Source organism: Rhinoraja longicauda, chromosome 1 (genome assembly GCF_053455715.1).
Source record: "Rhinoraja longicauda isolate Sanriku21f chromosome 1, sRhiLon1.1, whole genome shotgun sequence".
Taxonomy (NCBI): Eukaryota; Metazoa; Chordata; class Chondrichthyes; order Rajiformes; family Arhynchobatidae; genus Rhinoraja; species Rhinoraja longicauda.
Window position 1 is genome coordinate 56612841 of NC_135953.1, and position 26770 is coordinate 56639610.

A 26770-nucleotide genomic window follows, 5' to 3' on the forward strand; every position below is an offset into this window, starting at 1 on the left:
GGTTTTGCTGCAGGGTCTCCATCCTAAACGTCAACTTTTACCTCCACTGATGCTCCTGACCCGCTGAGTTCTACCATCCGGAGCAGTCACACGACCCGAGACATCACGTTGTCCAGGGATGCTGCCTGAGCCGCCGAGTTACTCCAGCACTTCGTGCCTTTATTTTTTGAGTTCATCCGTCGCTTTCGTTTCTTTTTGTTCCAGATTCCAGCATCTGCAGACTTTTTTGTTGTTGTAGTCTTCGCGCTGTCAATCCTGGATTCGTTTGCAACAAAATGTGTCTCTTTTTGTGTATAAAGTGTTAAGGCAACGGTGGCTGTCTGTCTGTCTGTCTGTCTTCCTGCGAAACCAGCCAGTCATCCTATTATATTCCATCTTTTGTCTTCCTTTTTTGGGGCCACCGCAGAGTCTCCTCCAGTCTGCTGACTAGTGGGGGGTTTTTCCCTCTCTCTCTCTCTCTCTCTCTGGAAACCATCTCAGCGGAAAACATTCCTGCTCATCGACTCACCCAAGATAAAAAAATCACCGACTCTCAACACGGCTGAGATCTTCGAGCTCGCAGGGGACCCGAGAGCCACTCGGAGCTGACCGTCTTGCTACTACAATTCTCAGGAAGAAGTAAATGTTCATTCTCAGACTTCACTTTAACCGCTCTGATTGTGGCTTATTTCCGTGTTAATGGATGGGAAATCTCCGTTTTCTACCCCCGGTCTGTTTGGATAATTCCTTGTGTGTATATATATATATACATATTGTTCATTTTGTGTTCACTAACAGGAGTTCCGAAATGCATCGACTGTGGGGCTCACTGTGTTCCCTGCTCGTGTGTACCTCGATGCTGAGCTGCTGTTGCCTCTCGGTAAGTGAGTTCTGCTGCAACGAGTAAAGAATGTCATTGTTCCGTCGGTCGGTACATATGCCGACGAAAGAAACACTCTCGAGTTTACTGCAGTAAAAAGCCACGCGATTGCTGAGACTTTTAAAAAACAAGTCTTTACGACGAAGCTGGCCCAAACTCAAAAAAAAGTTGCTGCCCGAAAACCAGAAGAAGCAGCTGACAAAATTGAAATGTGTTTAAAATGTTTGCCAGACATTTCCCGTGAAACTTAAGGTAAAGTGCTTTTTGCTCAACCCAGGGTGGACGTGGAGGGGAAGCGGTGCTGCTCCAGATGTTTTCTATTGTGCAGCTGAGATCAGCCACACATTCCACATGCAAGCTCTGCCTCCCACACCACTGCCCTCTGAACTATTGTCTAAATCCCGCACTCCTTGCAGAAAGAAATCCATCTGCAAGGAATGATTCACTCTCGTTTGGCCACATTCTTCAGGAGTAACTTTCTCAAGAGAGCTGAAGTTTTCCTTAAGAGATTGTCAGTACTTAGGAGATATAAAACTGATCGGGATGGCTTTTTATCTGACAACGTTTATTTGCAGTGGTTAACTGCGGAGACTAACGTCCAAAATAATATGTATTAACGGGAAAGTATCAATTTAACTCTTACCAAGGCAACCGGGAAATATAAATCCAGTTAATTAAATAGAACATAGAAAAATACAGCGTGCAGAAAGCAACTGCAGATGATGGTACACACGGAAGACAGACACAAAATGCTGGAGCAATTCAGCAGGTTGGGCAGCATCTCTGGAGAAAAGGAATAGGTGACGTTTCTGGTTGAGACCCTTCTTCAGACTGAGAGACGGAGAGAGGGAAAATCGAGATATGAAAAGGTACAGAACAAATCAAAGCCAAATACTTTTCATACTCCTAGTTTCCCACTCCCCGACTCTCAATCTGAAGAAGGGTCTCGACCAAAATATATCACCTATCATTTTCTCCAGAGATGCTGCCTGACCTGCTGAGTTACTCCAGCATTTTGTGTCTATCACAGAAAAATACAGTAAAGATGAGGCTTTTCAACTGACAATATCTGTACTGAATATGATGCCAAGCTAAACTAATTTCATCTGCACATGATCCATACCCCCCTCCATTCCCTGCCTATCCACATGCCAAGTTAAACTCCTCTTAAATGCCACAATTATATCTGACTTCATCACCAACCCTGGCAGTGCGTTCCAGTCACCAATCACCTCCTGTATAAAAAAACCTACCCTACACATCAACACGGAAAAAGGCTCTTTTAAATAGTAACTTGTAAATGCCGACCAAAATGCCCCATCTATGCTATTCCCACCTGCCCATGTTGGGCTCATATCCCTCTAAATCTTTTCTATCCATATACCTGTCTGAATGTCTTAAATATTATTATAGTACTTGCCTCTATCAGCACTTTCCATATAAGTACCATCCTCAGTGTGAAAAGGTTGCTCCATTGGTTCTTATTAAATCTGGGTGGTAGTGTGAACAGTGAGGAAGATGCTATGAGGTTGCAGGGTGACTTGGACAGGTTGTGTGAGTGGGCGGATGCATGGCAGATGCAGTTTAATGTGGATAAGTGTGAGGTTATCCACTTTGGTGGTAAGAATAGGAAGGCAGAGTATTTGAATGGTGTCAAGTTAGGAACAGGGGACGTACAACGAGATCTGGGTGTCCTAGTGCATCAGTCACTGAAAGGAAGCATGCAGGTACAGCAAGCAGTGAAGAAAGCCAATGGAATGTTGGCCTTCATAACAAGAAGAGTTGAGTATAGGAGCAAAGAGGTCCTTGTGTAGTTGTACAGGGCCTTAGTGAGACCGCACCTGGAGTACTGTGTGCAGTTTTGGTCTCCAAATTTGAGGAAGGATATTCTTGCTATTGAGGGCGTGCAGCGTAGGTTTACTAGGTTAATTCCCGGAATGGCGGGACTATCATATGTTGAAAGACTGGAGCGACTAGGCAGTCTGGAATACACTGGAATTTAGGATGAGAGGAGATCTTATCGAAACGTATAAGATTATTAAGGGGTTGGACACGTTAGAGGTAGGAAACATGTTCCCAATGTTGGGGGAGTCCAGAACAAGGGGCCACAGTTTAAGAATAAGGGGTAGGCCATTTAGAACTGAGATGAGGAAAAACTTTTTCAGTCAGAGAGTTGTGAATCTGTGGAATTCTCTGCCTCAGAAGGCAGTGGAGGCCAATTCTCTGAATGCATTCAAGAGAGAGCTGGATAGAGCTCTTAAGGATAGCGGAGTCAGGGGGTATGGGGAGAAGGCAGGAATGGGGTACTGATTGAGAATGATCAGCCATGATCACATTGAATGGCAGTGCTGGCTCGAAGGGCCGAATGGCCTCCTCCTGCACCTATTGTCTATTGTCTATCTTTCGCCTCTCGCTTTAAACCTATGTCCTCATTTCTGGATTCCCCTACTCTGGGTAAAAGACTGTGCATTCACCCTATCTATTCCCCTCATTATCTTATACACCTATATATGGGATCACTCCTCGGCCTCTTGCACTCCAAGGGATAAAGTCCTAGACTGCCCAATTCTCACTATCGCTCAGACCCTCAAGTCCTGGCTACATCCTTGTGAATCTTCTCTGCATTCATGCCAGCTTAAAAATATCCTTCTGAAAGCAGGATGACTGAAACTGAACACAATACTCCAAATGCAGCTTCACCAACATATGGTGCAATTGTAACATAACATTCCAACTTCTATACTCATTACGCTGGCTAATGAAGGCCACTGTACCAAAATCCTTCTTGACCACCACTTTCATGGAATTATGTACCTGCACTCCTAAATCCCACTAGTTAACAACATTCCCCAGGGCCCGGCCATTCATTGTGAAGGTCCTGGCCTGGTTCGACTTCCCAAAACGAAACACTTGTACTTATCTGCATTAAACTCCATTAACCATTCCTCAATATACTAGTCCAGCTAGTCAAGATCCTGCTGTAATTTTTTTAAACTAATCATACCTTCAACATTCCCATTCAATTCATAGATATAAACCACAAAGAGCAATGGGCTCAACATCGATCCCTGGCCTCTAGTACGAAAAACAACCTTCCACCATCACCCTCTATTTTCTTTCACAAAGCTAATTCTCTATCCAGTTGGCTACCTCTCCCTGGATCCCATGTAGTCTAACCTTCCAGAGAAGTCTACAATGCAGAACTTTATCAATTGCCTTGCTGAAGTCCTTATAGACAACATATATGACTTTGCCCTTGTCATCCTTTTTTGGTTACTTCAAAAAACGTAATCAGATTTGTAAGACACAACCTCCAATGTACAAAGCTATGCTGACTATTCCTAATCCCTATCTATCCAAATGTATATATATCTTATCCCTCAGAATCCTCTCCAGTAACCTGCCTGCCATATTAGGCTCACTGGTTTATAGTTCCCAGGCTTTTCCTTGCAGCGTCTTTTAAAAAGAGACACAATATTTGTCTTCCAGCACCTCTCTCGTGTCTAATGATGATTCATATATCTCAAACAGGGCTCCTGAAATTTCTTCTCTAGCTTCTCAGTGTCCTCAGATATATCTGATCAAACCAGTGAGATTTATCTACCTTCATATATCTTGGGGCGTTCAGCACCTTCTCAACCATAGTAGGGACTGTTCTTAAGACAGCTCCATTAACTGTTCCAAATTCCTCAGTCCTCATGTCTTTCTTCATGGTAAAAACAGAGGAGAAACACTCATTGAGGACCTTGCGGCTCCACACAGGGATAACCATTTATATTTCTGAGGGGCCATATTTTCTCTCTGGTTACTCTCCTTTAATGTACATAAAATCTCTTACGATTATCCTTAATATTATCTGTTAGAGCTAATTTATGATTTCCTTCTGAAGTATACTCCTCAGTTCCCAAAACTCCTCCAGGGATACTCTTGATCCCAACTGCCTATACTTGTCCCATGCCTCCTTCTTTTTCTTGACCAGAGTCTCAACTTCTCTCGTCATCTAATCTTGCCATTTGCAATGACTATAATGTTTGATTCTGAAAGCAGCAATTAATTGTCAACATGAGTAAATAAGATTAAGAGGTCTGTTTATTCTTCATACCACATTTATGACAGTAGTTCCAAAAATGCTTATAAGTTTAGAGTTATAGAGTGATACAGTGTGGAAACAGGCCCTTTGGCCCAACCTGCCCACACCGACCAACATGACCCATGTACACTAGTCCCACCTGCCTGCGTTCGGCCCATATCTCTCTAAACCTATCATATCCATGTACCTGTCTAAATGTTGCGATAGTATCTACCTCAGCTACCTCCTCTGACAGCTCGTTCCATGCACCCACTACCCTTTGTGTAGAAAAGTTACTCCTCAGGTTCTTATTAAATCGTTCCCCCTTCACCTTAGCCCTGTGTCCTCTGGTTCTCGATTCCCCTACTCTGGGCAAGAGGCTCAGTGCATCTACACAATCTATTTCTCTCATGATTTTATACACCTCTATAAGATCACCCCCCATCCTCCTGCACTCCAAGGAGTCCGAGCCTGCTCAAACTCTCCTTATAGCTCAGGCCCTCAAGTTCTGGCAGCATCTTTGTTAATCTTCTCTGCACCTTTTCCAGATTGACAACATCTTTTCTATTACATGGTGTCCAAAACTGAACATAGCACTCTAAATGTGCCCTCACCAACGTCTTATACAACGGCACCATGACCTCCCAACTTCTATATTCAAGCTTCAAGATTGTTTAATTGTAATATGTAGCAGCAACAGAACAATGAAATTCTTATTTGCTGCAGCTTAACAGGCCTGTAGCACAGAGATAAATACATAATAATCAACAATACAATAAATTAATTACTGCAACACTAGGTAACCAGAATGGTGCAGACCAAAGTTTGTAGCACAACTAAAGGCCCAGTCCATAGAAGATCATAGTTGCTGAGGTTAATTTGTGCAGTGTTTATGAGTTGATTTTTGCTGGGATGAAGCTGTTCTTGAACTTTGTGGTCAAGTTCCTGTACCTTCTTCCCGATGGTAGTACAAAATGAGAGGGTGCACAAGATGCTGTGGGTCCTTGATGATGTTGGTTCACTTTATGAGGCAGTGCCTCCTCTGGATCCCTTTGATGAAGACAGTAAATGAAAATATAAAAAATAACTGAAGATGCTGGAATTCTGAAATTAAAAAAGAGAACATGTTGCAAATACTCAGCAGATCAGGTATCATCTGTGGTCAGGGAAACAGTTAACAATTTAAGTCCAGGATCCTTAGTCAGATCTGCAAAGGAGAAATCATAACCAAGATAGTTTAACCTTACCCAGAAAGTGGGGAGTGAAGGTTAAAACAAAGGGGTAGCTCTGATAAGGAGAACCCAAGTGGGCTGTGTAATGTTGTTACTATTGAGGTTAGGAGATATGTTCAGCAAGCCAGACCATCTGAATAGAATAAGAAAAAGTGACCCACCCCTGCTCCCCACATTCTCTGCTACTGAAAACAAACTTTCCGAGTTCTGAAGTAGGGCCCTGGATTTGAAACATTAACTGTTTTTTTCAACAGATACGGTAAGTGTTCCCAGAATTTTCTGCTTTTATATCAAGGATATAAAACCCTGTGTTCATGCAAGGCACAAGGAACTGCAAATGCTGGTTTAGAAAAAAGTACACAAAGTGCTGGGGTAACACACCGGGTCAGGTAGCATCTCCCGAGAATATCAATAGGTGATGTTTTGGGTTGGGACCCTCCTTCAGATTGATTAAGGTGGGGTGATTAAGGTGGGGTGATTAAGGTGGGGTGATTAAGGTGGGGTGGTTAAGGTGGGGTGGGGTAGGATGACGTTAGGGGAATGGGAGAAAGATGGAAGAAAGAAAAGGCAGGATGGCAGGATTGGTGACAGGGAGTTTTGATAAGCAGATAGTTGAACACAATCCCTCACACCTGTCAGTCACCAGGCTTTGTCCTGTGCTTCCTCTCTTCCAGCTATCTCAAACTCCCCATCCCCTGACTCCACCACAATCAGTCTGAAGAAGCGTGCCGATACAAAACGTCAACCATCCATGTTTTCCAGAGATGCTGCCTGACCTGCTGAGTTATTCCAGCACATTGTGTCTTCATTTTCTATGTTAATGCAAGTTGCTTTAATTTGTTGATTTAAGGGGAAAAGTTTATGTTTCATATTTAATGTGCAGGGCTGTGTCCCCTCCCTGCATTCTCAATGACTATCATGTTTAATTCTGAAGGCACCTACCGATTGTCATCATGAACAAATGAGATTGAGGGCTCAGGTGAAAGCTCTGGAACTCAGGATTAAACAGCAACAACCTCAGATTGAGGCAATCTTGAGAGAGAGGGAAAACCTGAAAAACATTGATGCATCAGAAGATGATGAATCCCTTAATGAACTGGAAGGAAGAAAATACTTTGCAGGTTAGACATGACTTATTTAAAAGATTATGTTTTATAGGCATAAAACCACCTCAATAGATACTGAGATTAAAATACAGGAGGGCTGAAAATGTCAATCGTTTACAATAGACAATAGGTACAGGAGTAGGCCATTCAGCCCTTCGAGCCAGCACCACCATTCAATGTGATCATGGCTGATCATTCACAATCAGTACCCCGTTCCTGCCTTCTCCCCACACCCCCTGACCACTATCATTAAGAGCTCTATCTAGCTCTCTCTTGAAAACATCCAGAGAATTGGCCTCCACTGCCTTCTGAGGCAGAGAATTCCACAGATTTACAACTCTTTTTCAGTCAAAAAGGTTTTCCTCATCTTCGTTCTAAATGGCCTACCCCTTATTCTTAAACTGTGGACCCTGGTTCTGGACTCCCCCAACATCGGGAACATGTTTCCTGCCTTTAACGTGTCCAATCCCTTAATAATCTTATATGTTTCAATAAGATTCCCTCTCATCCTTCTAAATTCCAGTGTATACAAGCTTAGTCGCTCCAGTCTTTCAACCTGCGACAGTCCCGCCATTCCGGGAATTAACCTAGTGAACCTATGTTGCACTCCCTCAATAGCAAGAATGTCCTACCTCAAATTTGGAGACCAAAACTGCACACAGTACTCCAGGTGCGGTCTCACTAGGGCCCTGTACAACTGCAGAAGGACCTCTTTGCTCCTATACTCAACTCCTCTTGTTATGAAGCCCAACATTCCATTGGCTTTCTTCACTGCCTGCTGTACCTGCATGCTTCCTTTCAGTGACTGATGCACTAGGACACCCAGATCTCGTTGTACGTCCCCTTTTCCTAACTTGACACCATTCAGGTAATAATCTGCCTTCCTATTCTTACCACCAAAGTGGATAACCTCACATTTATCCACATTAAAGTGCACCTGCCATGCATCTGCCCACTCACACAACCTGTCCAAGTCACCCTGCAACCTCATAGCATCTTTCTCACAGTTCACACTGTCACCCAGCTTTGTGTCATCTGCAAATTTGCTAATGTTACTTTTAATCCCTTCATGCGTGTCATTAATGTATATTGTAAATAGCTGCGGTCCCAGCACCGAGCCTTGCGGTACCCCACTAGTCACTGCCTGCCATTCTGAAAGGGACCCATTTATCCCCACTCTTTGCTTTCTGTCTGTCAACCAATTTCCTATCCATGTCAGTACCCTACCTCCAATACCATGTGCTCTAATTTTGCCCACTAATCTCCTATGTGGGACCTTGTTGAAGGCTTTCTGAAAGTCAAGGTACACTACATCCACCGGCTCTCCCCTGTCCATTTTTCTAGTTACATCCTCAAAAAATTCCAGAAGATTAGTCAAGCATGATTTCCCATTCGTAAATCCATGCTGACTCGGAACAATCCTGTTACTGCTATCCAAGACCTTTCTTAAAACCACAGGAAAACCTGAAATCTAGAGGTATGCATTTTCACATTTTTGTACCTCTTATCTGATGGGGAAAAAGGAGAAGTGGGAGTGAGGCTGGGGTGAGACTCGTCCTTGATTAGGCCACCAGCATGGAGCTCCATTTAACCTAATGTTGCCTCCTCTTCCTTTCCCTTGTCCTCAGATCCATTGCTTCCTCATATTTCTTCAGCACTGTCCTTACAACATCCTCCCCTTCCCCCTATCCCACCACATTTATTTTTCTACAAACCAACTTCCCTCCTCAGAATAACACTAACAGCAAATTTTCAAATTTATACTTGATGAAGATTGTGCAGCGCTGTACAACGGTGGTAACAGGCGCAGTGGATTTTACCGAATTCAGCCACTGGCATCACGTACAAGCTTTCTCGTGCACTGTGACATGACAGAAGGTGGTGGCTGGACTGTCGTTCAGAGACGAACTGATGGTAGTGAAAATTTTGACAGGTTTGACACTTTTTAAAACAAATTCCTTAGTTAATACACTTCAATTATTTTTTTGCATAATTTATCTGATGGATGGGGATATTAATTTTGCTACTTATTTAACCCATTCAAGTATTATTGTTCCTTCTTTCTTTGGGTGGAAGCTTTCAAGATTCCTTTTCAAGTGACACTAATCAATTTACTTTACCAAAATCTACTTAAACCTGAAATTTCTGTAATCAGAAATTAATTTCTATAGCCATAATTATGCTAAAACTTTCATAGCTCATGTGTGTAAAATGTAACTCTGAAGATGTAACTCTTCAATTGACTAACCTCCAAAAAAAAAAAAATGTTTTTCCTGTGTGATATATCAATGTGAAATTTACTGCTAAATTGTAATGTGCATTAAAATGTGATCAATTACAGGCATTTTAAATGTTGCAAAGAGAGAAAAGTAATTTATAAATTTGTACCAAATCATTTTTTTTGTTGATGTGGCTACAATGAAATATAAAGTAGAAACAAGGAACTGCAGATTTTGGTTCACAAAAGAAGACTCAGTCCTGGAGTAACTCAACGGGTCAGGCCGCATCTCAAGAGAACATGGAGAGGTGACGTTTCAGATTGGGACTCTTCTATAATAGTCAGTCTGAAGAAGGGTTCTGATCTAAAATGTTGCCTTTCCATATTCTCTTGAGATGCTGCCTGACCTGCTGAGCTACTCCAGCACTTTGTGTCTTCTCTATGAAACAAAATCCAGCTTCCGGAAAGGTACACTTCTGTATCCCAGTTCTCTGTCCCACCATCAGAACTTATAAAGGTGAATACAAGATTTATTTCTTTTACGTATTGATATGATATGAAAATCTTACCTCATGATGTATTAATATTAAGAAGGTTTAGTGGAACAGGAAACAACCTGCATTTGCATTTTTGTTTTAAAACAAACTTTACTTAGAAATTGAAATACATCATATCACGATTTGACTTTAACTATTTTTGCTTAAAGATTGTCTTAATTAATATTTAACTAATAATGTATTTAATATAAATGGTTCAGAAGCATTTGGATACAAGTAAAAATTAAAATTTCTACAACAATCCTAACCGATCATTTGAAATTCACATCTGGAAATAATTTTCTTAAAATTTGTCAGTGGAATGTGAGCAGCATGAACCCACCCAACGTTTATTGCCAAACTAGTTTAGTTTAGTTTTTTCATTGCTCTTGAGAAGGTGGTGGAGATTAGACAATAGGTGCAGGAGTAGGCCATTCGGCCCTTCGAGCCAGCACCACCATTCAATGTGATCATGGCTGATCATTCTCAATCAGTACCCCGTTCCTGCCTTCTCCCCATACCGCCTGACTCTGCTATCCTTAAGAGCTCTATCTAGCTCTCTCTTGAAAGCATCCAGAGAAGTGGCCTCCACTGCCTTCTGAGGCAGAGAATTCCACAGATTTACAACTCTCTGACTGAACTGGCTTCGTGAACAGCTGCTTGGACTTTTAATGAAGTTACCAGTACGAGAACGAGAATCAACGAACTGCAGAGGCTGGTTTACAAAAATAGACACAAAATGCTGGAGTAACTCAGCAAGTCAGGCAGCACCTCTGAAGAATGAGATTAAAAGTACAAGATCTGTTTGGCTAAGAATTCAAGTATTTAGACCCAGTAACAATGACGTAATATCTTGAAATTAGAAGAGTGTGTGACTTGGAGGAAAACTTGCAAGTGGTGACGTTGCCATGTGCCATCTGTCCTTGTCCATCTACATGGCAGAGATCATGAATTTGCAACATGGTGTCAAAAGAGCTTTGGTGCATTGCTGTTTTTTTGTTAATCGCACACATTGAAGACTTGTGTAATGGTGGTGATTAGAATGAATGTTTCAGGCTGGTGGATTGAGCAGATTACTTATTCTGGATGATGATGAATTACTTGCGTTGCTGGAGCTGCACTCAAATAAGTAAATGGAAAATACTCTTTCTCACTTCTGACTTGTGCTTTGTAGATTGGGAAGTCAGAAAGCAAATACTCTTTTGAGGATGCCCAATTCTGGCCTTTTGTTTTTGTAGTGACAGTATTTACATGACTGCTTCTATTAGATTCTTGCCAATTAAGCTTCCAGCGTTTTTGATACTGAACTACCGGCTGCTGGTAATGTTGAATGTCAGGTGGAGGTAGGTAGACTCCCTCATTTTGAAGATGGCCACTCCCTAATGTTTCTATGTTGCAAATATTCTACCCCGAAAAAGTCTACCCCAACAGCTGCTGACTACCTTCTACCGCTGCACCATAGAGAGCATCCTAACACATGGCATCCCTGTGTGGTATCTCAGCTTCACGGAGGCAGAGAGGAAAGCTCTTCAGCGGGTAGTCCATAGAGCTCAGAAGACTATCGGAACACAGCTACCAGCCTTGAAGGGCATCTACAACACACGATGCCTCAGAAAAGCCACCAACATTCACAAAGACTCCTCACACCCCTGCAATAGTCTGTTCGAACTTCTACCATCCGGCAGACGCTACAAGGCCTTCTACGCCCGCACCTCCAGACTCAGGAACAGCTTCAACCCCAAGGCCATAGCTGCCATGAACCGGTCCTGCTGAGCCGGATGGTCACATGGCACAGTGAACCGGCACAGATCTACTTGCACTTTATTCTGTTTTAAAACTGTTTCTAATTTGTTTCATTGGGTTGTTTAAATTAATACTGATTAGCTAATTAATTTATTGCATCGTATGGGAGGTGCATTCCCAATCTCGTTGTACCCCTGTACCATGACAATAAAGATATATTGTATTTTATTGTATTACTTGCCACATCTGGCAAGTAATTATGTACCTTTGTCAGAAGAATTGTGTATGTCCCCATATTTGTTGAAAGGCACTGTTCAATGGAACTCCTGGGGTTTAGATATGGATGGCACAGTGACGCAACTGCCTGGACTGCTGCCTCACAGCACTGGGGATCTTTGGCGTGGGGTTTACATGTTCTCCCAGTTAACACATGGTTTTCCTGAATGTGCTCTGGTTTCCTCCCCCAACCAAAGACATGCTGTTTGGTAGGAAAATGAGCAAATTTGTAGATGACACAAAGCTGGTCATTAGCAAATTTATAGATGACACAAAGCTGGGCATTAGCAAATTTGCAGATGACACAAAGCTGGGTGGCAGTATGAACTGTGAGGAGGATGCTATAAGGATGCAGGGTGACTTGGACAGGTTGTCTGAGTGGGCAGATGCATGGCAGATGCAGTTTAATGTGGATAAATGTGAGGTTATCCACTTTGGTGGTAGGAACAGGAATGCAGATTATTATCTGAATGGTGTCAAGTTAGGAAAAGGGGACATACAAAGAGATCTGGGTGTCCTTGTTCATCAGTCACTGAAAGTAAGCATACAGGTACAGCAGGCAGTGAAAAAAGCTAATGGCATGTTGGCCTTCATGACAAGAGGAGTTGAGTATAGAAGCAAAGAGGTCCTTCTGCAGTTGTACAGGGCCCTAGTGAGACCGCACCTGGAGTACTGTGGGCATTTTTGGTCTCCAAATTTGAGGAAGGACATTCTTGCTATTGAGGGAGTGCAGCGTAGGTTCACTAGGTTAATTCCCGGAATGGTGGGACTGTCATATGTTGAAAGACTGGAGCGACTGGGCTTGGATACACTGGAATTTAGAAGGATGAGAGGGGATCTTATTGAAATATATAAGATTATTAAGGGATCGGACACGCTAGAGGCAGGAAACATGTTCCCGATGTTGGGGCAGTCCAGAACCAGGGGCCACAGTTTAAGAATAAGGGGTATGCCATTTAGAACGCAGATGACAAAAAACCTTTTCACTCAGAGAGTTGTAAATCTGTGGAAATCTCTGCCTCAGAAGGCAGTGGAGGCCAATTCTCTGGGTGCTTTCAAGAGAGAGTTAGATAGAGCTCTTAATGATAGCTGAGTCAGGGGGTATGGGGAGAGGGCAGGAACGGGGTACTGATTGTGAATGTTCAGCCATGATCACATTGAATGGCTTTGCTGGCTCGAAGGACTGAATGGCCTACTCCAGCACCTATTGCCTATTGTCTATAAATTGTTAGGCACACTCAGTTGCCCCTTCCATCTGAAGGGAGTTGATGAGAATGTAGGGGGGCATAGTTTATAGGAAAAAAACGGGGTGGGGAATGGGATTGATCTCTTGCCCAGCATAGTTTCAATCTCTTACCTTGCCGGAGATGCGATTGTTTTCCGGATCGTATCTCCGGTCGCTCTACGGCCTAACATCGTGGAGCTGGAGGCCTTGCCCAGGACTGACTTTGAGCCCCTGTGGGGCATGGACTTACCATCAGAGCATGTGATCCATTGCCTGGGATTTACTCTCCAACCACGGCCTTGCACACTTTAACATCAAAGAGCTCGCAGTCTCGGGTTGAGACCGAAGTCAGGAGCACCAAGCTGCACGAAGTCCGATATCCCCGACCCCGGGTAGATCGCCTGGCGTGGGGGAGCTGAGATCCTTAACCCCCACTCCTCCCCTCCCCCGATGCAGGAGCTTGATCGCCCTGATGAGGAAGGCCCGCCGCCGGCTACGGGAGTCAAGATCGTCCCGTCAACGGAAGGTGAGAGGTCCCCCCACCGCTGGAGGACAAAGAAGGGAGAGATTGAACTTTTTTTCACCTTCCATCACAGAGGAATGCGGAGGAGTCACTGTGGTGGATGTTCATGTTAAAATGTATTTTGTGTGCCCTGTTGCCTTTTATTGTTATGTTTTATTGTATGGCAAATGAAATTCCTCGCATGTTGCAAAACATACTTGACTAATAAAGTATGATTGTGATTGATTGATTTTAATAGACAAAATGGCCTCTTTCCCTCTTAATGAAAATACAACCATACAGTAAGTCTTTGTACTGATTTCCATTGACTAGTTTTACCATGTGTCCTTGACTCCATGATGTAATTTAAACTCCCTACACAAGCTCGGCCATTTTATCAATGTTTAGAAAAGGATTCCAGGATAGATGAAGCTGAATAGTGCTGGTGAAATTCAAACTGATCATCAATAATAAAGCACAGAGCTAAAGAGCTCTACTTCGCTGATCTGGATTCAAAGAAGCGCTGCCGATACAATTGGTCAGAACTTGAGCAATGAATTATTCAGAGCACCTTTTCATAGTGGAATAAATGAGTAGATGTTTTATGAATACAAGGCTGAGAGCTAAGCATGATGCGCTTCATTTTATTGAGAATTGTTTCATAGGAAAGTAAAGACTATCGTAATTTATTAAAACAATCTCAGTGAAAATATATGGTGGTTAATGTTATTACAAAGATCCCAAACAAATTAAAGGCAAATTCAGCAAAACCAGATGGCAGTACACTTTAGGCTTCTTGACAATAGACAATAGGTGCAGGAGGAGGCCATTCGGCCCTTCGAGCCAGCACCGCCATTCAATGTGATCATGGCTGATCATTCTCAATCAGTACCCCGTTCCTGCCTTCTCCCCATATCTCCTGACTCCACTATCTTTAAGAGCTCTATCTAGCTCTCTCTTGAATGCATTCAGAGAATTGGCCTCCACTGCCTTCCGAGGCAGAGAATTCCACAGATTCACAACTCTGGCTGAAAAAGTTTTTCCTCATCTCAGTTCTAAATGGCCTTCCCCTTATTCTTAAACTGTGGCCCCATATTCTGGACTCCCCCAACATTGGGAACATGTTTCCTGCCTCTAACGTGTCCAACCCCTTAATAATCTTATACGTTTCGATAAGATCTCCTCCCATCCTTCTAAATTCCAGTGTATACTTTAGAGATACAGCGAGGAAACAATCCATTTGGCCCACCAAGTCCACGCCGACCAGCGATCACTAACACTATCCTACACATTAGGGACAAGTTACAATTTTTACCGTCCAATTGACCTACAAACATGTACGTCTTTGGAATGTGGGAGGAAACCGCAGCAACCGGAGAAAACCCTCATGGTCACAGGGAAAATGTGCAGGCAGCACCCAAGGTCAGGCAGCACCCATAGTCAGGATCGAACCCGGGTGTCTGCCGATGTAAGTCAGCAGGTCTACCGTTATGCCACTATGACGCCTAGTCTCTTATGCTTAAGATCTCTTTACCTCCCTGCAGATCTGAGATGGCACTTATGATAAACAGTTTTTCACCGTCTTGAGCAAACAATTCTTGTATTAGAAGTCTAGATATTTGTGAAGGCAATGGCATTACTTTGTTTACTTTGCAAACAATGCAATTAGTGTAAAGTATCTTGGCTTGATAATCATAGCGTCAAGCAACAGGGACACAGGCCATTCAGCCCACCAGGTCCCCTCTGACCAGTGAGTGCCCATCAGTAATTAATCTCATCTTTCATCCCCATGCTTTGGCAATTAAAGTGCTCCTGTAGACTCTTATTAAATGCTGTCAGCAACTCTGCTTCCACCAGTGCTCAGGCAATGTATTCCAAATACTAACCAATTTCTGGGTGAAAAGGATTCTCATCAAAATCCCCTCTAAATCTTTTACCTCTTACCCTGACTCTTTGTCCTCTAGCTTTCATAAATTCATAAGTTCTAGGAGAAGAATTAGGCCATTTGGCCCATCGTTGAGTCATGGCTGATCTATCCTTCCCTCTCAACCCCATTCTTCTGCCTTCACCCCATAACCCCTGTTACCCTTACTAATCAAGAATCTGTCAATCTCCGCCATAAAAATATCCATTGATTTGGCCTTTACAGGCTGTCAATGGCAATGAGTTCCACAGATTCATCACCCTTTGGCTAAAGATATTCCTTCACATCTCCTTTTAAAATCTTATTTCCTTTCTCATCTCCTCTCTTTTATCGATCTGACACGGAGAATAGTTTCCTGCCGACTACCCATTTATACCTCAATAATTTTATATACTTTATTCATGTCTCCTTTTAACCTCCTTTGCTCAAGGGAAAACAAACCTAGCCTCTCCAATCATTCCTCATATGTGAAACACTTACTGCTTGTAGATCATGCTTATTGATTAGAATTCAGTGCATTCATTTCCTGCAGGTCCATCAAATGCACATTGAATGAATTGAAACAATCAACAAAAATAAAATAAAAATGTTCCTTATATTTGTTGATTATCAATTTTCACTGAATACTGGAGCCCTCTTTTAATCGAAATAGGTTGTATTATATCAGGGGTGGCCAAACTTGCTTAATGTAAGAGCCACATACGATAAAGTTCAGATGTTTGAGAGCCGCAAGACATGAACAAAATTTACACATACGTTTTTATTGTTACATACACATTTTGTTACAAAAATTTTATATAAATATTAAGAAATGCATGTATGCAATAATATTTATTCATGTATGCAGTTTTTTAAACTGTTAATTTGTATTAGTTTCAGTAATCACAAAGTACACATATATACCAAATGTTTTCAAAATCTTGACTGATGATTGTTTTAACTATATTGAGCGTATTTAATACGGTAATGAACTACAGGAACTTCTAAGAAAAATGTGCGAATTTGCATTTCAGTAACATAAAATTAGACTGCCAAAACTAAAACTATAAAGGAAAACATTATATTTTTAATGATATTTATTTGTCTTAGTAAATATCAGGTCAAAACATGGAGGAAAATATGTTTTTAAAAAAAGCAAACCAATAAAATTAGAGATATTTTAATCAGATACCACCTTACAAAATTACAGTCTTCTGACATTCCTCTGTAACCCTTGCTGACCTGAAATTTCTTTAATCCCTCTGCCTCCCACCATTCCCTCCCCCAGCACTAAAGAACAATGCCTCACTCAGATTTAGCATTAAAATCAGGATTTAAATTCTTAAATATTTTTACTAACCATGAACATTAAACTTACGTTTTATTCCAATGGGATCTCAATTCATACCCAGTAAATAATTATAAAGCTTGAAATTTTTTCTTATTTACCTTTTATATTAACTGTGATGAAAAAAGGAGCTCAGCCAACATATTTCCACGAGCCGCATATTAAAGGTCAAAGAGCCGCATGTAGCTCGCGAGCCGCGGTTTGGCCACCCCTGTATTATATATTGCAGTTAAAATGTTTATTTAAATGTTCCTTTATTTTCTTTTCAAATTATTGTTCATTCCCATTGGCCAAAGTTATTTTCAAGCTTGGTTTGACCAATGCTCACCAAAGCTCACCAAGCAGTTACCAATGCTCACCCAAGCTCTCATCAGGGTTTAAAGGGGCATTGTAAACAACCCAAAAATCCCACCTAACTTGCATCCTTCTCCAAAGCAATTCCAAGTCAAATATAATGCAATCTACAGTAAATGCAATTAATACAGACGTTGTCATCTTCTCTTACCTAATGAATTAAAGATATAGGCATAATTAATAATGGATACAGGTATACAATTCATAATTAATGTGCATGCTCATGTATGATTAATAATAGTGTAATTTCTCTTGCTAGGTTGAAGACATTCAAGATTATCACAGACAGTTCAAATGACACTACCTCCTTCTTGTCCTTTTCAGCAGCTGAATGCAACCTGATTTTTACTGAACTATTTTTAACAATTCAGCTGTGATTGGTTCACAGTAAACATTTTTTTTAATGTGATTATTTTGCTTCTTTTGCAGTAAACATAGAGAATTGTATCCAAACACCTGTTACAAGTTAGCCCTTTCTGCCACACAATCTTTTTACAGTTTCTAGTTTTACTTTTAAGGAAATGTTTAAAATAATATATTTCACAATTTCTTTGCAGGGTCTGGTCTGATTATAAACGAGGATTTGGAAACTTCCAATCAATCAATGGAGAATATTGGATAGGAAATGACAACTTGAATTATTTAACATCACAGGGTATGCATTCCAACTGATTATTATGAGCTGCACTTCTTTCTAATTGAAATACAAATTAAGATTAAACGAACTGCTTCAATGTCATTTGAGCCCTCTTTGCAGAACAGAAAGGAAATACACTGTCTTTGGTGAGCAGTGCGCAGTGCATGCAAGGATTTTGCTGTGTGCTTATGAACCCAGCATTGTCAAGAACTGTGGAAGGGACATTTCCAGGCAGGTGATCAGCTGTAGGTTTCTTCTTCTCACCAGCAGGGAACATGATAGTTGTGCAGCCTCTGCATTGTCTCCGGTGATGCTGCCTGACCCATTGAGTTACTCTAGCATTTCATGTCTGTCTTTGATATAAACCAGCATTTGCAGTTCCTTTATATTACCATCGAGGAGATGCCTTGCCAGGTCAACTATTTGTTTCCCTCTTCCTTTCTAGAGTCCAGGCAATTCCTGAGTACCTCAAATGTATTCTAACAACCTAACTTTCAGTAATATAATTGAAGTTACATTCTGTGCATTGGTATTGCATGCTATTGCATTTGTGGTCGGGCGATTTGAAATATGTTCATAAACTAGCCGAGTTAAATCTTCACCAACGGACAACTGAGAATAAAACTGGCTGCTGCTTGGTGGTAAGCACTGTGCTTCGCCACCCCAACCTCTTCTCAAAACACCGAAGATTAAAAAATATCCCTCCCTTTCTTGAGAAGATGTTAACTGGAAAAGCTTTACCTCTCTGATTTGAGAAGCAATTTATTGATTTTTCAAAAGTAATTATTTATTATTCATAATCAACTGAGGTTTCAGAATAAACCAGACCAGACCCACTTCCGTACTTATTTTTCCCCAGTGTTTTAATTTTAAACTTGGCAATCTTGCTTAAGAATTTGAGATTTTTATTGGACAGCCAAACTCTGTAAGGTTAGAAAAATAAATATATCTTCCCTTTTCTTTCTATCAGGAGATTACACAATGAAAATTGATTTGACTGACTGGGAAGGTGAAAAACGCTTCGCACAATACAAACGCTTCAAAGTTCAAAATGAGCAGGTGAAGATAATGGATAATTGGGACGAATAAATGTACTTTTTTAAACACTTGGTTATAATCAGGTTACATGAGAAAACTAGCAGCATTCTTTCCACTTGACAGTGTTTTATGGGCATCATGAAGGAATATATTTCACAATTTTGTATGGATCAAATGAATCCAAATGTATGAGCACTACTATGGGCCACTTCATTTAATGGTTCAAGAATAACAACAAGTGCATTCATGTAGTTTATTTAATGTTGAAATTCACCCTTCTAATCTAATTGCACTCCCCCAGATCACGACAAATACTCTTTGCTTTATTGAACCCCCTTCCAATTTTCTTCAACAAATTGTTTGACTATTGCCTGACCTCCTCCTTTGTTGATGAGCTGTTCAGTTTTTAATCACAAGAGGAACATACAGGATGCCAATAGATCCCTCATAATTAAAAAGATCCTCAATATTAGGTAAGCCTTGGACTTGCACCTTCAAGTAAAGCATTTGATCTCCACAAACGATTTAATTCAACTTTTGAACTTAATTATGCTTGGTTAGGAGATCAACTGCAGCAAGACCTATACAGGTAAAACCCTTATCTTGTACCCCTATAGTGTACTGGAGTTGTTGTCTAGACTTCCATCTGCTCATTATTTGGTCCTCGTCCTGAGCATTATCTCCAATGGCTTTTTACTCTCTACGAAGTCCTTCAATATTTAAACCCTTCTGATCTCCAGTTTCTTTTATATCTTTATTTAACTCCCCAAATCAAGTTTTTTTTCATTCCTGCTGCAATACTGAGAAAGTTCTGATCTTTTGCAATCCGTTAGCAATTTGACTGTTGATCAGATCAATTTCACCCTCCACCCCACATTAGCCTTATGTAATTTTACCAATCTACTTGTCGCCAGAGAATCAACAGCCATGCCTTACCCCCAGTGCCTTACCTGCAGTGTTTGCAGTTTTCTTACCGATGGCCTGTATCTTATCTGCATACTGGTGCTTGGCGACATCATATGAAAATAAAATGTTAGTTTCTACATGAACGCTGATAGTTTATCTAGTTTTATCTCAAACAACATCTCTTACTCCTTCAGTCGCCCTACATAGTCAAACATTTGGTCTGACTTCCAGAGGGCGAGCATAAATTTCCTTCAGCTACATATTGGGAGGACCAAAACCATTACTTTTGCTCATTTTCACAAACTTGATTTTCCAGCCAATTACTATTTCTCTCCTAACCACATGAAATCTAATCAGATTCTTTGTAACAATGTCACATTTACCCTCCAGTTGGTTTTGGACCTCATATTTGTGCTATTATTAAGATAGTTAATCTCCACTTCCAAGGCAATTGGCCAGCTTCATCTCTGGCTCAACTTATGTGGTACTGAAACTCTCATCCAGACTTAACTATTCCAATGTCTTCTCCCCTCCCCATTCTATTTGCTGCAACTTTGAAGTTATCCAAAACATCATAAACACAATCTCATTTACCCAACCCCCGTTTGCTTGCTGACTTACTTAGTTCTTATTTAAGCAACATCTCAAGGTTAAAGTTTTCCTCCTTGCTTCCAAATCTCACTAGGGTTTTTCCCGTTCCTTTCCCTGTAATGTTCCAGAGCCCAACAAACCTCTTCAGATGCTGCATTCCTCTGATTCATCCCTGCATATCCCCAATTTAAGTTGTTCTTTCTGTGAATTGCCAAATTGAATTGTTGTATAGTTCTTGAAAAGAATTTACTATCCATAAAATCAAGATCTGAAATATACTCCAATACTCCAGCAATTTGCATTGATTTGACTAGCCATCCCTTGAGTTTGGTTCTCATCAATTCCTATTTTGTGACAGTATGTGCAGTATGAAGTACCAACACCTCTAAAAGGTTAAAAACAAACTGTTTAGAATTTTAATTTTTAAACATGCATTGAGTTTATCTGTTTTAGATATTAGTTTATTAAATTATAAGTTGATGGGTCACAAAATCAAAATAGAATAATGGTGCATATTAATGGAAAGAAAATGTTGATAAATGTAGCTTAATTTTTAATCAATATGCCTACTGGCACCTTTTTTTGACAAAAATAGCACCAGGTAACATTAATATAATTATTACTCCTGGAAATTGTCTAGGAGGAGCATTTTAATTAAGAGAATTGATTCTGTTTTTTCGCACAGAATTCATACGTTTTAAGCTTTGGTTCCTACACTGGAACCGCAGGGGATTCACTCAGTGGTACTTTTCACCCAGAGGTCCAATGGTGGGCCAACCACAACGGCATGAAGTTCAGCACAAAGGACAGGGACAATGACCTCTACCATGGCAACTGCGCAAAGGAAGACAAGGGTGGATGGTGGTTTAACAGGTGGCTGAAAAAAACATTTTTTTTGACAAAACTCATAATTTATATACTTTCATATACTTTCAACATTAATATTGGACCAGAATTGGCAATGTTTTATATCAGCTTTTTAAGGGGATAATTTCCATTCAAAGTGGCATACTCCATTTACATTTTCAAACGAGGAATAGAGAAATCTTGTAAATTTCCCCGGTGTGGGACAAATAAAGGAATATATTATTGTTGATCCACTCTAATTGATACTTTGCAATGGAAGCTGGGGAGGTGAAAACTGCATGATATAGAGCTGTTCCTCCACTTTAATTCTTTGCAGCAAAATCTGCATGGACATAAATATAATTTGTCCTGGTTACTCTGCAGTATTTTAGACACAATGACGATTTTAGGTGATGATGATGATGATCAAAAAAATTGCAGATGCTGGAAATCTAATTTAAAGATACATATTAGCACAATGTCTCTGTTTTTCATGCAGAGCAGAGCACAAGAAAACAACCTAAAAATCTGCCAATTTGCATGTCTGTTGGGTCTAACAAAGGAAGTGCACCACACTCTTAATTGTTCTAAAATCCCCAAATGAGGCCATCCATAGCCCAAATAGGCCTAATTTTAATTTTCCTCATTGAAATTGATGACATATTTTTCTCCAAACTCTTTTTGAAATACATTGCTGAGATTTTGTTTTGAGTTGCGTTTATTCATCTCAATTGAAAATTATATCTCTCATCATCTTGCTAAAAAGAATGGACTACCATCATAAGAATGATGTGTGTCTATCCCACATAGCTTAGTAATAAAACAACCTCAGAATCTAAAATTCGGCATGCAAGGTAGGTGTAGCATTATGGTGTCCACAATACACTCGTCATTTCTTTAAAACCTCAAAAGAAGGCCTTCCATAGCCCCAGTTTTAATTTTCTCCATTGATGAGACTCTTTTTAGATCTATTTGTGAGGTACTAAATATATGGGTGGACCTGACCCAAGCATTTTGGATTTACCTCAACCGCAAAGAGAATTTGTGCAAGTTTCTGTCGCAGACCAGCGACAACCTAAACCAGTTAGACAAATATATCCAGGTGATAGAACCAAATTTAGTGAGATCCCAAAGAAATTCTTTAGATGCTGACGCAGAGACTGTTTACAAATACCAAGGAATTGTTTTTCTTTGGACGATTCTGATTAAACTGGAATCTGTTTACGTATTAATCTATTTTTGGATAAAATTCAAAGACAAAACGTGATGGTCCTGTCTGCAGCATTATCAGGCTCTGCTTACTTTTGAGAAGAGGTAAAAAAACACATTTGGCTTTAAATTCCCTTAAATTCCTTGTTGCTTTGCTGGTAATGAACTTCAAGGAACTTCATGAAATGCAGGGAGTTTGGAAGACAATGGTGCATGCTGGGGGGAACGATAGGCAAAGACTTCAGGGCAGCTTTGAAGCCAAGATACTAATTACTAATTACTAATTTGTCAGTAGTCAGTGGCTGCTGATTGTGTTTCTTCCAATCCCAAAAACCTGAGATTATGTCAGACTCCCTGGGCAGCCAGTGTACCAGATTTTAACTGAATTTTAAGACAATGGTTTGTCTAATCCATTCATCTGCGTAATGTATCCACAATATGCATGTTAAGCAACAGCCTCAGATGTTTGCAGATTTGCCAAAGCTGTTTTCAGTTAGATATTTTCCAGGGATCATTTAAGACACATTTTTTACTCAAGTCTGGCTTTATAGTTCCCTTTTTGTCTATTCTAATAAAAACAGAAGATACCAATCAGTGGAGCGAGAATCAGTTAATGATACCTTTCATAAGAATGAAAATACTTTAACCCTGTTCTTCTCTCCATATGCGCTGCCTGACCTGTTGAGCATATTAAAAGTTTTCTGTCTTTATGTCAGATTTCACGCAACAATCTGCAGTTTTTTTCTAGTTAAAAAAAAATCACCATAAGAAACAAGAAACTGAATTTAATATATCAAGCGATTTTTGAGCTGGAACCAGAAAATAATATGATAGCTATAGAATTAATACAAACTCCAAGTGATTTGATGGAAACCTTTGCAGAAGATTACACCCCATCTTTTCTTAGTCTGACCCTTCGAATGCAGTCTTGCACAAAATGGCTGCCTCACAATGTCCTCCATCATTGCTAATAATGGGATATAACTATTAGGTTTGTAGTATTATCTCCATCAATACGTTAACAAGATAAATAAATTAAGATGGTAATTATTAATGGGTAGGTGAACCAAATTGGTCCACAGCCCTATGGAATTATGGTATACAGTGTAAGTTGGTTAGGTGTAGTAGGGCGGCAGAAAATGAACCAAGACTGAAATAAATCAAGTCCTTACTTTGGCTGCAAGCTTCTATTGAGATCTCTTTGGAACATAGTATGTGACCTAAATATAGCTAATGACATTGGATAAGGAAGGCATGTTGGGAATGAGTTTTCATACGAGTAATTCAATCAGCCCTGCTATCTTTATTATAAAGTATATTGTACCCTACATGAACAATTAATGATGTTCTCAACAATGAAATTGAAGCCAATTTGGCAGTACTGGAATGGAGACACATTCCTGTCCTAAACTCTGACTTTTCTTTATAAAATTACCTCCTATTGTTAAATAAACATCTTGCCTCAAGTTTAACCCTACCTTCTTCCTAAACATGATCATAGTTGGTGTTACATGCTATTAAATAAATGTTGCAGTTACTTCCCAGCTATTAGTTTCTAGGTGAACACCTAACATAGTATTACCCAATACAAATAATCTGCAGACAAGGAATTGCAGATGCTGTGTATCTTACATATAACAAAATGCTCGGGTAACTCAGCGGTCAGGCAGCATCTGTGGAAGGAATGGATAGGCGACATTTTGGGATGGAATCCAATAAAGGACAAATATACTGCGTTAAATTTAGGCTGCAAAATCGAATTTATTTGGGATAAACTGCATTTACGGTTGTTAATTTAAATTGACTGCATTGAAGGGTTATTCTTTTTTTTAGTATTCCAGATGCTTAAAAATGTGACATGTTGATTTTACAGATGTCACTCTGCTAACTTGAATGGACATTATTACAATAGAGGACCTTTCAATGCAAATACAGATGATGGAATTGTATGGTACACATGGCATGGATGGTGGTATTCACTAAACTCCACAGTCATAAAGATCAGACCTTCTGAATTTGTACCAACTTCAGAATGAATGTTCCAATTTTTATTGAAATTTGACTAAATTTGTATTATTGTACTGTAATGTTTTCTCTAAGTAATGCTTATGCACAACATTGTACATTATTCTGCATTGTTATTCCTCCAACATTTCCCATGGCACAAACATTAATGGGTAAAATAATAATGCAGTCCATTTGGTATTTTCCATTCATAGCAGTATTTAACATTCAACATGTATCACAAAATGAACATGTATTATTATCTGAGTAGGTTGTTTTAATGCCAGGTTTGTGTTACATTATCTACAGTATGACTCATTTTATTTGTTTTTCCATAAATATATTTTAATTCAAACAATCAATATCATTTTGTTATTTAAACTGGCTGAAAATATTTCCTTATGACTTAGATTCAAACAACTATTCTATTTTTTTGTCAACATGCAGAAAATTGGGATCATTATATTGCTTATGAACTACTGTTACATTAAATGGAAATTTCCTTGATGTTTTGAGAGGAGCAAGTCCTAAGGTTGTTAAAAAACAGTTGAGGCTTGTTGAAACAGAAGACAGGAACAGGAGTAGGTCTTTAAACCCTTTAGACTTGCTCCACAATTCAAAAATGATTGTGGCTGATCATTCACTTTGATACCCTATCCCTGACTTCACCTTATGTGTTGATCCCTTGTATATTAGATATATTTACTTTTTTCTTGTATATATTTAATGATGGTCTCCACTGCTCTCTGTGGCGCAGAAAGATTGATGTTTCTTCACCTGCAAATACATCATTCTTTGGCTGAAGACATTTCTGCTAATGTCCATGTCATCAGGAACATCGATCTTGTATCGCTTTTGTCTACTCTTGTTAATTTTTTTGTTAAATGAGTTTTTATATGATCCCCTTCCATTCTCGTAAACTCCAGTGAAACTGACCAAATCATTCCTCATCTCCCAGTCGTTCCCTGTCAGGAATCTGGCAAGTGAACTTTGGTTACACTTCCTCCATTGTCAAGAACATTTTTGTTAATCAGGTATTGAGGTAAAAACTGCACAAACACTCGAGATGGAGTCTCACCAAGGCCCTGTACATATATACCAAGACATACATGGATAGGACAGGTTTGGAGGGGTATGGACCAAACGCAGGCAGGTGGGACTAGTGCAGCTGGGGTATGTTGGCTGGTGTGAGCAAGTTGTGCCGAAGGGCCTGTTTCCACACTGTATCACTCTACGACTCTATCCTTGCTCTTGTGCTCATATTATCTTATAAAAAGGATACATGCCCTTTATCTTCCTAAGAGCTTGTTGCACGAGTGTTTGCTTTCATTGAGGGGTACACAAAGACACAGGATTTTAATGTATTGTTCCAGTATTCTTGAATACTGTCTTTCTGTCTCTGTTTGCTTTCTGTCTCTGACAGCTTTCTCTTTTATATTAGACAAGTGTGATTGAGGTATTGGCAAAACAAAATCATCAACTTCATTTAGTCCATGGTCTTTGTGATTTTTTTAAAATTGCATGAATATTTAAAAGTTGCAGACATCTGCATTTTATTTTACTGTCATCCATTCAACACCTAACTTTTCCTAACTCCATAACTATTCATATTGGTATTCATCGCTTTCTTCCCCGGTGTACAAATACTCTCCAGAATCTTGAGCACCAAATTAAACTGTTTGCTCAATTAACAAATGGGTTTATACTCCAAGCAAACTTCTCTCACACTAATTACTCATTCCCACTCTGTGAAGTTATAATGGAAGGGGAATCACTGCAGTTTCCTTTGAAGACCAGAGAGATCATGCTGAGGATTGAAGCATGTTGAATGCGACTATTGTGCAGAGATCTGTGCCTGATAATTGCAACTCATCATTGTGCATTCGTCAACCTCACTAGTTGCAGATATTTTCCAGTGTCATGATTTCTCTTTCTGCGGCAAATAAAGTGATAGCTATCCTCATTTTGCATGGGTGCGGTTCCTTCCAAAATGCCGAAAGCATCAGGTACCATTAGCTGGTTAGCTGGTTCAGCAACAGGCATGAGGACGCTTCATAGAGTAGCCTACTTAATCCAGTTTGGTTTCAATCCCGGAAAGCAAAGGCAGCATCAGAGGAACCAAACAATCAGTTACCAAAGCAAACAAATAGGAACATCACCCACATGGA

The 26770-nt window shown here is 40.1% G+C and overlaps 1 protein-coding gene across 1 annotated transcript; it reads left to right on the forward strand.

The window, feature by feature from the left end:
- On the forward strand, positions 1–24911 carry fgl1 (fibrinogen-like 1). The gene is made up of 8 exons (XM_078410363.1): positions 1–618; positions 778–859; positions 7095–7281; positions 9040–9199; positions 17929–18026; positions 18979–19067; positions 21229–21416; positions 24472–24911. Exons 2-8 carry the CDS (start codon positions 788–790, stop codon positions 24632–24634), a joined length of 957 nt encoding a protein of 318 aa, XP_078266489.1. The 5' UTR covers positions 1–618; positions 778–787; the 3' UTR covers positions 24635–24911.
- Positions 24912–26770: the final 1859 nt, after the last annotated feature.